At 33.5% G+C, this 16,419-nt stretch overlaps 3 protein-coding genes across 3 annotated transcripts; 1 reads left to right on the top strand and 2 right to left on the bottom strand.

The window, feature by feature from the left end:
- Nucleotides 1–451: 451 nt before the first annotated feature.
- Nucleotides 452–4,783, bottom strand: LOC111473469 (glutamyl-tRNA reductase-binding protein, chloroplastic). The gene is made up of 5 exons (XM_023118967.1): nucleotides 4,236–4,783; nucleotides 3,902–3,982; nucleotides 1,384–1,488; nucleotides 1,110–1,259; nucleotides 452–861 (listed from the first exon to the last, which is right to left on the bottom strand). The coding sequence occupies exons 1-5, from the start codon at nucleotides 4,614–4,616 to the stop codon at nucleotides 616–618; spliced, it is 963 nt and encodes a 320-aa protein (XP_022974735.1). The 5' UTR covers nucleotides 4,617–4,783; the 3' UTR covers nucleotides 452–615.
- Nucleotides 4,784–8,324: 3,541 nt separating this feature from the next.
- On the top strand, nucleotides 8,325–9,789 carry LOC111473471 (chaperone protein dnaJ 20, chloroplastic-like). Its single transcript, XM_023118969.1, has 2 exons — nucleotides 8,325–8,833; nucleotides 9,416–9,789. Exons 1-2 carry the CDS (start codon nucleotides 8,360–8,362, stop codon nucleotides 9,554–9,556), a joined length of 615 nt encoding a protein of 204 aa, XP_022974737.1. The 5' UTR covers nucleotides 8,325–8,359; the 3' UTR covers nucleotides 9,557–9,789.
- A 2,075-nt stretch (nucleotides 9,790–11,864) lies between these two features.
- LOC111473470 (Werner Syndrome-like exonuclease) lies at nucleotides 11,865–15,475 on the bottom strand. The gene is made up of 7 exons (XM_023118968.1): nucleotides 15,121–15,475; nucleotides 14,785–14,964; nucleotides 13,677–13,807; nucleotides 13,418–13,582; nucleotides 12,816–12,854; nucleotides 12,677–12,748; nucleotides 11,865–12,173 (listed from the first exon to the last, which is right to left on the bottom strand). The coding sequence occupies exons 1-7, from the start codon at nucleotides 15,404–15,406 to the stop codon at nucleotides 12,093–12,095; spliced, it is 954 nt and encodes a 317-aa protein (XP_022974736.1). The 5' UTR covers nucleotides 15,407–15,475; the 3' UTR covers nucleotides 11,865–12,092.
- Nucleotides 15,476–16,419: the final 944 nt, after the last annotated feature.

Raw genomic sequence — 16,419 nt, 5'->3', positions numbered from 1 at the left:
TAAATTCAAACACAATTTAATAAATAAAATATAATTGTCAAACCGAGCATAGTTTATGGATATCGGATCCATCCAACCCATCCAGATAATATTTAAAATATTAATGAATTAAAATTTCATAAAAAAAATAAAATTGTTTTTCAAAAGTTTAATATTCTCAATTTTGATATATGAAAATGACCGAAATATCCTCACCTTCACTCTCTCATATTCCACCACCACACTCCATTGACATCCGGTAGATTATTGTTGATGATAGCCAAATTTTGTTGTCATCCACCACCACCTCACTCCTAACGACCATTGTCGCCTACCACCTTTAACCATCGAACCACAAGTTTTCAATATTATCTACCACCACCGACGACCAACACACCGACTCCTATGAGTGGTCATAGTGTCTTAAACACAAATTTGAAGTTAATAGTTTACAGAGTTTAATAGACATCCATTTTAGCAACTCGATCGAAACAAGCTATTCACTCAGTTCTACCCTACAACAATTTGGTCAAAAACATAACTCAACTTCTCATACTCACACATTAAGCAACACTCAGTTCTTTCATAAAGAGCACAAGCTTTAAAGAGAGCAAAAAGAAAGCACATCATAGCTAGCTACTCTAAACTATGCAATGGTCTTACCATCTTGAATTGCTTCACCTTCTCAAAATTCAGAGCTTGGAAATTCCTTTCCACCTCCCAAGCCTGTTGGGACAGGCCGTTAAACGTCGACTTTGCACCCTTCTCATCTGTAACTTCTCTCGGAAATGGAATTCGGAATTCAAACGTCCCATTTTGAGGAGAGAATACGCGCAGGTCGAAGCCTAACCGATCAATCCATATCAGCTTTGCTTCTGTAAACTGCCAAGAAAAATGGAGAACCGTGAGAATTCTATCTAGAAAGGGATTTTGGGATTATTAAGTGATAACGGGATCCGGACGACGAGTTAAAAGAAGATTGATTAGCCTGCAAGAACCATCTGCCCATAGAATTTAAGTGTGCTTATAAATTTCAATATGAATAACGCTATCTACAAGCAATATGAATAAAACTAGATCTCCTGGTGAGTTTAGAATCAAATAAGAACCCGAAGACGACCGTAGCAAACCTCAAAGTTCAAATCGGCATATATGTTGCAAAAGCGATTAACATCTTCGGCATTGTTCGTGTTTATCTCGTTCACTAGCCTTTCTGCAAAATTTCGAAGAGGATCTGGGCTTGCAGTTTTATAATCTGAAGAGTTTACCAAAACCCCAACCTGAAACAGTATGAAGTATTAGATTATTATTCGAACAAACATCTCTATGTTCTAGTGCATTAAAACTGGTCCCGGATTAGGCACGCTGCGTAAAAGCAACAAGTGCAGAAAACGACGTTTGTACCTCCCCAAAGTCATCTATCTGAAGTACTCTCTCCACACTAACAATATACAGAAGGTCTTCATTAATGTCTTCTCCAAATCTCTTTTTCCATGTAGTATGAAGCCGCTGAAAAACATGGCATCACAGTTAATAAAGAGTTGATCCAATCTTACGAGTATAGAACTATAACCGTCCAAGCACACCGCTAGCAGATATTGTTCTCTTTGGGTTTTCCCTTTCAGGCCTCCCCTCAAGGTTTTAAAACACGTCTACTAGAGAGAGGTTTTCACACCCTTATAAGAAATGCTTCATTTACCTCTCCAACCGACGTGGGATCTCACAATCCACTCCCTTGAGGGCCAGTGTCCTTGCTAACACACCGTCCAGTGTCTGGCTCTGATACCATTAGAAACAGTCCAAGCCCACCGGTAGAAGATATTGTCCTCTTTGGGCTTACCTTCAAGGCTTTTAAAACATGTCTTCTAAGGAGAGGTTTCTACACCCTTACAAGGAATGCTTCGTTCCTCTCTCCAACCGATGTGGGATCTCACAAGAACGATGTTGAACAGTTATAGAACAATAGCTAGTATAACAATCCAAAAGCTACTAAATCATAGGTACAAGAACGAAAACAAAACAAAACATGAAAAACTTGCAACATCTTGTTGTCAGAAGAGGGATGGAGGATTGAGTGAAGATGGCACTTTGGGTTTGTGCACCCCCACGCCATTATGGAGCCAGAGGAACAGACACTAAAAGAACAAGACTTTATAGTCCATACCCAACTCCTTTCAGAGCCACGAAATGGCATTTCTTTTGCAATTCATCTGCAATATAACTCCAACATGACTTTATACAGTCCATACCAGAAATTTTAACTTCTTTGAGCATAGTGTTTCCTAAATGACTTGATAAATTTTGGCACTTGGTAGAAAAAAGAAATCTAGAAAGCTCCCCAGTGATTTTACTAAATGATCCTAAAGGAAGCAATCCTCAATTCCTTTTATAACAGCTTAGACTAACCGCTAGCAGATGTTGCTCTTTTTGGGATTTCCCTTCCGGGCTTCCCTTTAAGGTTTTAAAACGGGTCTGCTAGGTAGAGGTTGTCAAACCCTTATAAAAAATGTTTCGTTCTCCTCCCAACTGATGTGGGATATTACAATCCACCCTCCTTCGGGGCTCAGCCTCCTCGCTGACACATCATCCAATGTCTGGCTCTAATACCATTTGTAACCGCTCAAGCCCACAGTTAGCAAATATTGTCTTCTTTGGGCTTTTCCTTTCGGGCTTCCCCTCAAGGTTTTAAAACGCGTCTACTAGGGAGAGGTTTCCACGGCCTTATAAAGAATGTTTTGTTCTCCTCTCCAACCGAAATGGGATCTCACAATCCTTTTGTCCTCCAAACAACCCGGCTGTACATTATGCAGACTTTGTACAAAACCTCTCCCCCTCTTTTTCCTCATCTATTAGTTACCTTCTTACTAGAACTCTCCACAATTTGATATTAACTTCCCGCTGGTCCGCTGGTCCCGAGCATAAGCATTTTTAGGGCGGGCACCTTGAAACACTGAGGAAGCTACAAGATGGCAAGTGATTTTCCTACCCAAATGTAATCTCAAGACAAAGTCCTTTCATCATTTCCCAACTCTATTACTGGGAAGTAAAAAATATGTCCATGTAACCTTCAAGTCCCACCAAAGGCTTCCAGAAAAACCAAATTTCCTTAGTTTTGTGAACCACCACTTCTTCCTTACCATAAATGTCAGTAACCACTTTATTCCTCAACACGTTGCTATCTCTTGGATATCTCCAAAGCAACGTAGAAAGTAGCCATTATTTCTCTAGATTGCCTGTTTCCTATCCTCCATTTTGTAGAGGCTTCTTGAAACAGTGTTCGAACTGACTAAATGATCGACCTTTCCTTACTTCCCTACCAAAGAAAATTTCTCCTTTTTCTTTCCACTATTAGTTTCAACTTCAATGACATCTATTCAAAAGAAGGATAGAAACTAAATTGGTAAACTGGAAAAAAAAAATAGCTAAACATTGAGTTAAACAACCTCCTTTTGAAAAACAAAAGTTCCTTCTACAAATGCATTCCTGTAATTGGATTCCATAGTTCTAGTTCCATCGATTTTCCATCAAAGGTTTCGAAATATGAAATCCAGAGAAATTCAACCTTGCACTCAACCCTGATTTAGAAAGGCATCAAATTTTCAGATTTCTCTTTAAACACTGAACCAACTCATGCATAAAAAAATTCTTCAAAGCAATAGCCACTTTACATTAGAAATAGTATTGTTCCCATCATAAGTATAAATTATCGTTAATAGTAAAACACAATCATTTATGAGGATTAATAGCTTAGAGCAATCTTATCAAATGAGGAACGAAATAATTCTTCCACTGTAACTTGCAAACAATGACCACAGTTCTAGCTAGCTAAGCCAGAATTCAGCCCGGTGGCAACAGATTAATTCCTAAAACAATGCTAAAAGGAATATGTATCCAAAAATCCAGGGACTGCGGATAATTGTACCTTCAAATTCATTTTGTTGTCTGGTTTATCAAGACTTCCTTGAATTGTACACTGCGGAGTCCGCAATCCACATTGTTCCAACTGCTCAAAAGAAGAATGGCAAACATAAGCAAGTTTACATCAGAAACGTGTAAATTAGTGACAGAAATCTCTATATTTCTTTAATATCTATAAACAACTTTCAATTCATGAATTCAAACAGAAACAAAATAAACTTGAATCGATTCAGAGATTTCATCTTCATTTTCACATAATTCCACTTGGAGCCTGTACATACGACGTATATATCCATAAAAATGAACATTATCGTTAGTATCTCAATAAAATGAAGAACCTGAACATGGAGGCTGGACCTCCTGTCGATGGAGAACTCCCGCATAGATTCGTTCAAGCTCAAAAGAGGCGTACCGTCTTGGTCAACAGCGAATCGAACGCCAACGCCGAGAGGCCATCCCTCATGGCTCAAAGAAGAAAGCGTTCCAACAGAAGACAACTCCATAATTGTCCTCGAAACCTCAGCCGGGAACGGCTTCACATTCCGCAGTTCCGTCGGAGCCAACTCAGAAATCGCCGAAACAGAACATTTCAAAGCCCGAAACGAAAATCTACGAAATCGGCATCCGTTTGGATAAGCGAATCGAGATTTCGAGGTTGATTTTAATGGAGCGACAGAAGGCGCGAACTGATTCGTGAGAGTTTGAGCTTGAAGATGCATTTGGTGAAAAGCTCCAAAATCACCCTAGAGCTTCAGAAATGACGAATTTCAACTTCTTTCTTCGAATTTGTTGAGAAGGATTGAGAAATTCGTCTCGATGATAATAGGATGAGAATCACTGAGCCGAAAGAGAAACAACTCGTGAGGATTGTGATCGAGTTGACGCTCCAGACAACAAGCAAAATAGCGCGAGTAGAAGACGAAAACGACAATACAAAGCTATGATCTGTTACATTAAGGCCCATTGTAGCTTGTAAGCCAATCTGATCTCCAGCCAATCAAAATTTAACATTTAATTAGTTTTTATTAAAAAATTTAAGCTATTTTTAAACATGTTTTTTAAATTAAATTTTTAGTAGAAATTACTTTCCAATGGGCCTTATAAATTTTCACCCGCCTTACATTTTATATAAATATATTCGCGTATACCAAAATTATGGAAAAATATATATTATTTATTATAAAAAATATAATATTAAATTTAAAATTTTAAAAATTAGGTTGAATATTATATTATTTTATTTATTTTATTATAATGACGTGTTAAAAAAATTTATTAATCCCATGAAATTTAATATTCACAAAAATAAATAGAGAATTTCGCTATAAAAACTGAAATAGGGGAAGGAAATAATATATATATATATATATATATATATATATATATATATATATATGTATATATGTATGTATGTGTATATATATGTATGTATTTGTGTGTGTTCGAGAAATTTTCTTCCTCCCATGTAATCTGACATTTAAAAAAATAAATAAAAATAAATGGAGAATTTTATGGAAATTGAAACCGGAGAAAGAGATAATATATATGTTCATGAAAAAAAATTTTCCTCCCGTGAAATCTAATATTCACAAAAATAAAATGGAGAATTTCATGGTGGGAATTAAAACAAGAGTCGAAGGAAGAATCTTCATCCTCACCACGTACTCGTGGACGTCTCTAATTTCAAGACTAACTTTATTTTTTTATTTTTTTATTTTTTTACTATCCCGCAAAGATTGATGGAAGGTCAAAATTGATAGAATTGAATTCACATTTAAAAAAGTATTTGAACGTTTAATTTTGTGTTTATCAAAATGACCCATAATTAAAAAATTATTCTAAAAAATAATATTTTAAAAGTTAAATTATAATTGGAAAAAATTATTATTTTTTCTAATTTTCAAAATTTTGAAATTTAAGATTATGTCTAGAAATTAATTTTAATATTTTAAATTATAGATATTAAATTTCAAATTTTCAAAATTTTAATTTTAAATTCATTTTAAAGATGAATATATTCTAAATTTCACCATATTAAAATTTATCACTTTTATTTTTATATGAAGATTCCAACAATTTTTAATTCTAGAAAATGTTTGGAGGGGAATAAATCTCTACGTGTGACTCCCTATTTTTATTTTTCGTTTAATATAATTTATAATTTCTATTTTTATTTTTCGTTTAATATAATTTATAATTTTCGATGTGTGTTGTGATAACTCTATTTTAGCATTTACGTGTTTTTTTTATAATTATTAATTAAAAAATAAAAAAACACCACAAGCACTAAGTAGTCATTAAATACAAAAATATATAATTTAAATTATTTATTAATTCAAGCATATTTATTAGAAAAAATATTAATTAGGGTCGAAATTATTCAAATAAAATATATATATATAATTTTATTAAATCAATTTGAAGGATTATAATATCATCAATCTCCATATCTTGATTTTCGTCTTATTCTAATTATTGATATGCTTTTAGTTAAAATTAAAATTAATATTAAGTTTTAAAAATATAATTTTTTTATTAATTATTCTCTCTTCTAGAAATATATAGATATTATTTTTTTTATTACATTAAAATTATTATTATTAATTTGATATATTTGGAGAAAATTTTTAAAGTAAAAATTTAATGAATTAATTTAAAAATAACAAAAAAAAATTATTTATTTTTTGAATATTACAATCAAATGCATACTTTTTCTTATGTTTCCCTTTAACGATTTCTTGAATCTTATCGAATTTTTTAATAATTATTATTTACTTTTGAAAATAAAATTATTATTTTTATAAATAATAAATTAATTATGCACTTGCCCCTTTGCGCACAAAGGCTTGTCATACAATATAATTTCTTCTATTTGCCAACTTGAGATCGTAAGCAGTTGTATCGACCAAATTTTGATTCGACCAAATTTTGATGCAATAATCATAATATACATATATATATATATTTTTTTTTTATAAAATTTTAAAACTATAATATTAATTCCGTGGAAAAATTAGATCAGTGTCAAATTGTTGGAGAGTAACGAAGCATTTCTTATAAGAGTGTAAAAATCCTCTTTATAAAACGTTTTAAAACTGTGAGGCTGATGATGATACGTAACATGTAAATGATGAGCTTTGACTGTTCAAATGATATTAGAATTAGATACTGGGCAATGTGCTAGTAAGGACGTTAGGCCACCAAAATGGTGGATTGCGAGAATTCACAAGAGTTGGAGAGGGATTTTCAAACATTTCTTATATGGGTATGGAAACTTCTCTTCACTAGACGCATTTTAGAGCTGTGAGACTGACGGCGATAGTAACGAGCCAAAACAGACAATATTTGTTAACAGTGGGCTTCAGCTGTTACAAATGATATTAGAACCAGACATGAGGTAGTGTAGTTGCAAGGACGCTGAGCCCTGAAAGAAAGTTAAAAATATATTTTAAACTCTATTTCATATTATATTATTTATAATACTTTTTTATATGAAAGAAAGTTAAAAATATATTTTAAACTCTATTTCATATTATATTATTTATAATACTTTTTTATAATTTAGTCCCCGACTACTATTTTTATAACTAAATGGGTACCATAATCAGCGTTTATCAACTAAAATTCTCATTTTAACTATTAATTTTATTACTCAACGAGTCCTAAATCTTTTTTTATTTTCATTTTAGTCCTCGATATTTTGATTATTTAACTTAGACGTGTTCTTAGTTTAAACCATTTCACTTGTGCACAACTTTCCATATAAAGCAATTTAAAAATAGAAAAAACCTAAAAAATGGCTTTTTAAATGATCATAAATCTAAAAAAATATATAATAAGATAGAATAAAATTTTATTATTATTTAATTTTTTAAATTTCGCCTAATTTTTAAAAAATATATAAAAATAGATAAAGAAAATAGAAACAAACAAATAAATACTTTGTGTTTAATTCTTTAAATAAAAAATTAGTTTAATATGAAATAAAATTTAAAAGAATATTATTATTATTATTTTATTTCCAAAATTTAGCAAATATAAATAGGTAACAAAACAAAAAAGTCCATAGTGAAAATTTTGCTTAATTTTCTAAAGTAAAATAATAATTATTAATTTATTTTCAAAATTGGAATTTAATTTTTAAAAATATATAAAAATAGATAGCAAAATAAAGAAGTCCACGTGCTTAATTTTCAAATATTATATAAAATAAAAGAAAGTAATTATCGCTTGAAAACAAAATAGGAAGAGTGTTTTATTTATTTATTTTTAAATATAAAATAAAATGAAAACTTTGAAATTAAAAAGGGAGAATATAGGAATAAAATTATAAAATACATATTTAAAAAAAATAGAAAATAAGAATAAAAAATGAATATTTTATTTATTCTAGACTCAGCTTGACGTCCTCCTATAAATACCAGAAGACAAAGCGGGAGAGAGACGGAGAAAAAACAGAGAAATGCAGTGCTCCGATTTTACCTACTCTGGAGGCGATTACCGCATCTTAATCCCTTCGAGCCCTAGTATTACCGGCCGGCGGCAAATTTCCGGCCAGAAATCTCGGGTTTTCTTCCCCAATACTCCGCCGTGCAATTCGACTCGCTTGCCGTCTCTTTCTATTAGAGCCAAGGCCTCGTTCAACGGAGGAATCGCCTCTTTCGAGGCCGCCGATGGATCCTTCTACGATTTGCTAGGCATTTCCGAGTCTGGATCCTTGGCTGAAATTAAGCGCGCCTACAAGCAACTCGCTCGGAAGTACCATCCGGATGTGTCGCCGCCGGGCCGGGCAGAGGAGTATACGAAGAGGTTCATTCGTGTTCAGGAGGCGTACGAGACATTGTCGGATCCGAGAAGGAGAGCGTTGTATGACAGAGATATGGTTGGAGGCCTTCAAGTCGCGTTCTCTGCTAGGAGACGATATGATGTCGATGAGGTATTGGTTCAATTTGTCTATCGATTCTCGTTTGTATTTCAGTATTTTAGGGAAAATTGCGTTTGATTGTTGATGGATTTTGAAATCTTCTGTCTTGATTTTGTGTTTGCCCTTGTTTTTGAGGTGTTTCATGTTTAATTGGTATGAGTGAAGGATATTTTCTTGTTAGATGCTCCTTTGGTTCTGGATTTTTGGTGTGAGGAAAGGAATCGTCCGCTTCTGGTTCTTTGTTTCTTTCTTTGGTAGTTTTCTGACTCTATCTGATAAAAGCTGCTGAAGGAATGGTGGAGAGCGGTACCGTTCCTATTGGAGCAAGGGTATTCAATTGGCTATTCAATTCTTTGTTTTGTAATTAAGACTAAGAGATCGATTGCAATTGGCTAATCTACTGTTTTCTCGACAACTTTCTTCAAATATGGAATTTCTTTCCTTCTTCATTTGATTCTGTTTCTAGAAAGTCTGAAATTACTTTGTCAACGTCTCCCAGAAATCTTTCCCCGCCAGAAATCCCACCTAGGACCTGCCATTTTTGAACTTCCATTTGAATGTCATAATTCAATCTTTCAATTTGACTTGATCCAGGGAGTTCCGGATAAAAGTGCATGGAAGAGTTGTTGGAAAGCTCAGATCTCAGAATTGAAGAGAAGAAGCATGGATAAGGATTCGAAACACAATTTGTCGTGGGGAGCTCGAATGCGCCAACAAATGAATGAACAGGTTTGATTGAAATTATAGGTTCATACTTGAGCAGCCTTAAGTAAATAGAAAACGACCCATTTGAGAATAATAATAAATTTGTTTTTAGTTGTTCTCATACTTCCAATTCTTCCCCTTTCCTGTTTGTGAAATCTGCTCTAAAACGATTGATTGAAAAGTTGCCACACAAGGCCATAAATAATCTGCACCATCACTGTATCCTTTGAATACAAAATTTCCCAATATCCTCTTTTGACCTATTATTGTCTCGACTGTAACAGAATCAGCCCACTTTCTATATAAGGCTCTTTATAATCCCTTTCTTTCAAACTCCTGAAATTTGAAATCGTTTCTCAGATTGGTTTCAAATTTAGGAGGAGGTCAGTTATAGTTCACAATCCTACCAAATCTGACCTCTTTTAGATTGATTTTTTTAAAAGACCAGCTAGAGTTGAGAATAAAATGAACAAGAAGGGAAAAAAAAAGGTGGGAAGGAGGGAGTGCAGGATGGATTTATATGTTATTATCTTTTTAACATTATTTATAGATATATAATAAATATTCTAGAAAAAATAGTAAATAAGATAAATTTTGAACAATCATTGTTACTACGATGTTCCAAAATATATCTAATCATTGGTAAGGAACATTGGTACCCTTAACACAAAAAATAATTATTTCGGTCCTTCTCTTATCACTTTCTTTGTTTAATTTATACCCTAAGAGTTCTTCAATCTCTAGTTCCTTCTCCTTTTTTATTATTTTTTTTTTCCTTAAATTTTAAAATATCATATTNAAAAAAAAAAAAAAAAAAAAAAAAAAAAAAAAAAAAAAAAAAAAAAAAAAAAAAAAAAAAAAAAAAAAAAAAAAAAAAAATCAAATTTTAAGTAACCAATGCTTGAAATAAGCGACCACCAAATGACCTACAAATGACCTATTAAGATTTAAATGTCTTAACAAGATTGTACGTTAGTAGTTGATTTGAATGTCTTGACAAAATTGTACGTGAATTCAATACATTGAGAATATGAGTTTAAATTATGTGTTACCGACTCATAATTGTATAAATTTTGTTTACCGACTAAAAATGTAGAAAGATTATTTAGATCTACCACAAAACACTAAAAAAAATTCATTGATTTTATCAATTAATTATCTTTAAATTGAGTTATAGTCCAAACTTCATACTTTAATTATTAATGTCTATTTCATTTAGTACGCATTTATAAGTAGATAGAATTGGTCCCTATATTAATTATTCAATTAATTTGATGTGACTCAATCAACAATTGATAAAATAAATTATAAAATTACTCTAAATCATTAAATTCAAAATGGTGCATTCTTTTAAATTAATGAATGTAATTAAAAATAATAAAATAAAAAGCATTTTATATGGTTGTTGACGCATTAATGCATCAAAGTAAATGGAAATTCATCAATAATTAAGGAACCAACCAACTAATTAATTTTAATTTATTAATTTCTATTACAAATTCATCAAAATTAACTATTACAAATTGAATATGGCTTTTGCTGCATTAAATGGGAACCAACCAATTAGTTTTAATTTATTAATTAATGTAAATCCTACAACTTTACCCCTAATAATTGATTCAACATAATTTAACTTCTGCTTTTAATGAACAAAAAATTAAAATGATTATAAAAAAAAATTCTACCTTTTTTTCATTAAAACAAACAAACAAACAAAGAATAAGAAATTGTATGGCAATTGCCAAAAGTCGTTAAGTTATATTTAAAAGAAAAAATTGTTAAAGTTATTAAATGTAGAATTTGATAATATTTTTTTATTTAAAAAATTCAAAATTAATAGATTCTAATCATTAATTAGGTCAGAAAATTGATAAAATGTTTAAAATTAAATAATTGACGTCTAGTTTAATTGGTTACTAAATATATAAAATTATAAACTTCACGTAAATCCATTTCTTTATGTAGAATAATAATTCTATTTCTTTACAAAATTACTTTTTTTAGATATTTAAAAAATCAAATTTATATAAAATTTACAGATTATATTTCTTGTTATTACTTTCTTTAATCTTTAATATATGGATTAATTTTGAAAACTAAATTATAAGGAGACAGAGAGAAAAAAAAAAGTCTAATTTTTCAAAATTATAATCTATTTTATCTTTAATTTTATTATTATTATTTTTTTTTTTTTTGTCCTTGTAGGTTCTTTTGAATGGTTTTCGTGGTCACTACCATGGAGGAAGATAGAGGACCCGCGCACAAATACTCGAAAAGAAATGCATAAAAAAAAGCTAAGATTTTAAAGTTTTTGTTCTAATTTATCGAACCAAGATTGTTTCAATAAGAATTTCCAACATTACCCTTAATATTATTCAGGATGTTAAATTTTCATCGACTTGTCTAACATTTCGAAGTCCACACCATATACATAATAGAGTAAATCAACAATAAGATTAATTTAGAGTTTCTTAAGATAAGAAACAATTTCAACAATAGAATTAATTAGATAAATTGGATAACTTAGCTGAGTGTTGAGCTTCGATCTTAATGCAACCATTGGATGTCATTGTGGCATCACACATATTGGTTCCTCATCTCCCTCTGAATCTGCTGCTTTTTGAGGATCTGGAAATCCCTTTAAGATCTGCTGAGTATAGTTCGAGGTTGAGATTTGTTCAAAAACACTCTTAAACACGTCTTTAATGATTCGAAAGCAAGGATATTGTGTGAAACCCTACTCGGTGGGCTGAATCAACATCCAGCCACTCTAATGCCGTCGTTTGTGTGCATTATTTCATTCAGTGTCACAACCTAACTATGAGGAGAGTAGGTTGTGACCCTCACGTTGCGACGAGAGAAGTGGTTACCCTCAAGTGGCGCTCATCCGGCCACGCGAGGGCTAGACGAGCGCTATGATGCGACCAAAGGAGATGGTGCACCACTTAAACTAGTCGTCGTCATCCTCGATGACTTACTTGGGAGCACAACCACTCCTTGGATTGTGACACTCAGAATGAGCTCGGCAACAAATCAATTTCACCAAAATTACTATTTCTAAAACTATTTTCAAACATGCTTGAGATCGTTTTGAAGAGATCTTAAAATCAATTACTACATGAAAAGGAAAGCTAAGACTTGATAATATACCTCATGTAAGTACCAAGAAGCAAAGGCGTCTGTGGCAGCATAATGCAGTTGCTCCTTAGATAACATAGCGACCTCCCAGTTTCCAAGTCTGATCTTGCTGGGTTTTGGAATGCAGTTGCTCCTTAGATAACATAGCGACCTCCCAGTTTCCAAGTCTGATCTTGCTGGGTTTTGGAAGCTACAAAGTTCAATAAATTTGAGTAGAGACGAGGGTAAAAGCCCAAGCCCACCGCTAGTAATATTGTTGCATATCACCGTCAGCCTCACGGTTTTAAAACGAGTTTATTAGGAAGAGGTTTCTACACCCTTATAAAGAATGTTTCGTTCTCCTCTCCAACCGATGTGGAATCTCACAATCCACCCCTTTGGGGGCTAGTGTCCTCACTGGTACACCACTCGGTGTCTAACTCTGATAACATTTGTAACAGCCTAAGCCAAACGCTAGTAGATATTGTCCGCTTTGGCCTATTACATATCACCGTCAACCTCATGCTTTTAAAACACGTCTATTAGGAAGAAGTTTTCACACGCTTATAATGAATGTTTTGTCCCCCCTCCAACTGATGTGAGATCTCACAATCAGATTTTGATCTACAAATTGCTTGAGGTCACGATCTCTATGAACATTCACTCAAAACTAACGGTATCAGATTTTGATCTACAAATTGCTTGAGGTCACGATCTCTATGAACATTCACTCAAAACTAACGGTAATGGAATATAAAGAGAGAATATATCAACCTCTTTGGATATGAGCGCCTCAGTTAAAGATCCAAGGCTCCATTTTTTGGGAACTCCAGCAGCAAGCTTTTGATTAGCTAGATTCGAGATCTCGTCGACTGCTCTGATAGACACGTTATAATCTTTAAAAACTTTCATAGCATCATTAACAATGCCAACTCCAGCCTGAAGATTTTCAGCATGATTGATTGAAATAGGTTATTTTATAAACAGATCAGGAAAATTCAATTCCAAAACCAGTCATAGTGATGCTTCAAACCTTACTGAGTGTGTTATCTTCAAGAAGAGCCTGCAAACTTCGGGGTATTCCTGAATGAATGATATGCATCACATGGCACTGTGAATGGTCCAAGCACAGTTGCATGACTGCTGCCTTCCCGGGTGGAACACCTGCAAGATGAATTCATCTCAAATGAGTCAAAAACAGTAAAAATTAGTGTTTTGATCAACATATTTCAGGGAATCCGCGAACAAAGTAAACAGGGAATCAGCCTCCTTGCTGGTGACTCTTTCTGGTGACTCTGTTACCATTGTAACGGTCCAAGATCACCGCTAGCAAATATTTTCTTCTTTGGACTTTCTCTTCTGGGCTTCCCCTCAAGGTTTTTAAAACGCTCTGCTAGGGAGAGGTCTCCACACCCTTATAAAGAATGTTTCGTTCTCCTCCCCAACCAATGTGGGATTTCACAATCCACCCCATTTGGGACCCAGCATCCTTGTTGGCACACCGCCTCGTGTCCACCCCCTTCGGAGCTCAGCCTCCTCGCTGGCACATCACCTGGTGTCTGGCTCTGATACCATTTGTAACGGCCCAAGCCTACCACTAGCAAATGTTGTCCTCTTTGGGTTTTCCCTTTCGAGGTTCCTCTCAAGATTTTTAAAACGTGTCTGCTAGGAAAAGGCTTTCACACTCTTATAAAGAATATTTCGTTCTACTCCCTAACCAATGTGGGATCTCACACAAGCAAGACCGCGAAAGAAACATTTTCTGCCCTTTCAAGAACTTGCCCCTTCTCTCTCTCTGAAAGACTGATTTCTTAATTCATTTAACCATCTGCTAACAATGGGTAGTGTGAGCTAATCATTACAGAACATGAACTGATATAGCAATTAACAAACCCTCCTAAGATTCTGAAACTTCAACAGATTCAATGTATGCTTGAGAGAGTTCACCTACTAACTTAACTGTTAGCAACATGTTTAATCAAATTTGATTGAGCATAATAGAGTTTAATCAACGGCGAAATGAACATTTTCATGCATTTTCACCCCATAAATCTTTGTGTCTTTTTGTTTATTTTATGTTTGTGGTGCGTGAGTATGATCATTCTTAAGTTTGCTTCAATGAATTCAAATGAGTGACTGACCTCTTCTAAACGTGGGTTTCCACTCGATATCGAATCCGATAGTAATTTGATCCATTCCTTTCCTCATGGAGTTGATTTTCTTTGCTAGCTCCCTGGACGCTCTATCTACCTCACTAGCAGTTCTACTATAAACAATTCGGCCACCAAATTTCAAGGCAGGAAATCTCATCATCGAGGTAACTGCAAACGAAAACAGTAAAAAACGCACTCATAATTTCAATCCATCTCAAAAAAAAGCCCTAAATCCTCAAAAGATAGTTCGAAAATACCTCGACAGGGCGATAATGGAGAAGAATAAAAAAAGCCCTAAATCCTCAAAAGATAGTTCGAAAATACCTCGACAGGGCGATAATGGAGAAGAATGTGGAGACTGGAGAGACGAAATGGAGCGAGGCAATCGACGGCCGGAGTTGGGAGAAACACACAAGACCTCATTTTCTCGTCGTCTTTTGGCGGTGGTGGCCTGATATTCAGCTTCAATGGCCTCGATCGCCTGGAGTTGCTGTTCAGTAAATGGCTGATCGAACTCCGATACGGAGAACGAATACGACGAAGAAGGTGAAGAACAGACGGAGAGCTCCGTCGACGCTCCGGCACGGTTGCTACTGCAGGGGAATTCCATTTTCAGTTTAATGGAGCCGTCACTTTTCGGACGGAGGAAAAATTGATTGAAGGCGGAAGAAAGGTCCGTTGTTTAAAATGTATTATTATTATTATTTATAATTAAAGTATATTCCAAAATATATTTAAAATTTTTAACCTAATTAATTTTTTAAATTAATAATTCCGTTAAATTTCATAATTTTATGTCTAATAACACTATCATATATTAAAAAAAAAATTATTTAATATATTAAATATATTTTTTTTGCTTATCTAAAATTGCAAATTTTTGAGAGTCGGCAAAAACTCACCTCTTGTTTTAGTTAGTAAGAGTTCCCGGGACTTCCGAGACATTGGCTTTCACTAAAAAATTTACAGACCATACTTATAATTTAATCAATCTGATAGTTTAATAACTACCAGATAAGAATCGAACTATCGACTTTTATAATGATAATTAGTGTCTCATCTACTAGTTGTTCCCGCTAAGAAATAAAATATATATATATATATATATATATATATTCTTCAGATTTTAACGTGGGCCTGTTAAATATGAGACGTAGAATTTCGACCCAAATATAAGCCCATTTACGAGGCCCACGTAGGTAGGAAATCGTGCTAGGCCCAAATTCATTACCCGGCTTTGTCTTTAGAGGTCCATCAAATCATGTTGAATCATGTAGCTTCTTCGTTTAAGAGAGGATATAATTATCTTATCTTCTTTGTCTCTCTAGGTCTTCTTGGACCCTTGTGTAGGCTGAGTCATAATACCCGACTCGATTAGGGTTACAATCGGTATAAATAGTAACTGGCCTCTCGAGTTTATTGCAACCTGGAAAACTTAAGATATCGAACCTACATTCGAAAACTTCTAATGATGACGTTTCATATGATTAGATTTACAATAACAGTGACATACAATCTCCCAGTTTATTCGCATAATTGTAATGAATTACCTAGCCTAGCTCACTCTCAATTACGTTCTTGATTTGATACATAATCGAGCGTCATCGTGAAGTCAAACCTTAT

The sequence above is a fragment of the Cucurbita maxima genome, unplaced genomic scaffold, assembly GCF_002738345.1.
Source record: "Cucurbita maxima cultivar Rimu unplaced genomic scaffold, Cmax_1.0 Cma_Scf00123, whole genome shotgun sequence".
NCBI lineage: Eukaryota > Viridiplantae > Streptophyta > Magnoliopsida > Cucurbitales > Cucurbitaceae > Cucurbita > Cucurbita maxima.
Note: the sequence above shows the minus strand (reverse complement) of the source record. Positions and strands in the feature narration are given on the sequence as shown.

Bases quoted from the DNA above. Each gene is read 5' to 3' on its own strand.
- LOC111473471 (XM_023118969.1), top strand. From the start codon at position 8,360: ATGCAGTGCTCCGATTTTACCTACTCTGGAGGCGATTACCGCATCTTA. The intron at 8,834-9,415 runs GTATTGGTTCAA...GACTTGATCCAG, and splicing joins GACGATATGATGTCGATGAG to GGAGTTCCGGATAAAAGTGC.
- LOC111473470 (XM_023118968.1), bottom strand. From the start codon at position 15,406: ATGGAATTCCCCTGCAGTAGCAACCGTGCCGGAGCGTCGACGGAGCTC. The intron at 14,965-15,120 runs GTATTTTCGAAC...TTTCGTTTGCAG, and splicing joins TCCATTATCGCCCTGTCGAG to TTACCTCGATGATGAGATTT. The intron at 12,855-13,417 runs GTTGATATATTC...TGAACTTTGTAG, and splicing joins AGGCGCTCATATCCAAAGAG to CTTCCAAAACCCAGCAAGAT.
- LOC111473469 (XM_023118967.1), bottom strand. From the start codon at position 4,616: ATGCATCTTCAAGCTCAAACTCTCACGAATCAGTTCGCGCCTTCTGTC. The intron at 1,260-1,383 runs GTACAAACGTCG...ATACTGTTTCAG, and splicing joins AGATAGATGACTTTGGGGAG to GTTGGGGTTTTGGTAAACTC. The intron at 862-1,109 runs GTTTGCTACGGT...TTTTCTTGGCAG, and splicing joins ATGCCGATTTGAACTTTGAG to TTTACAGAAGCAAAGCTGAT.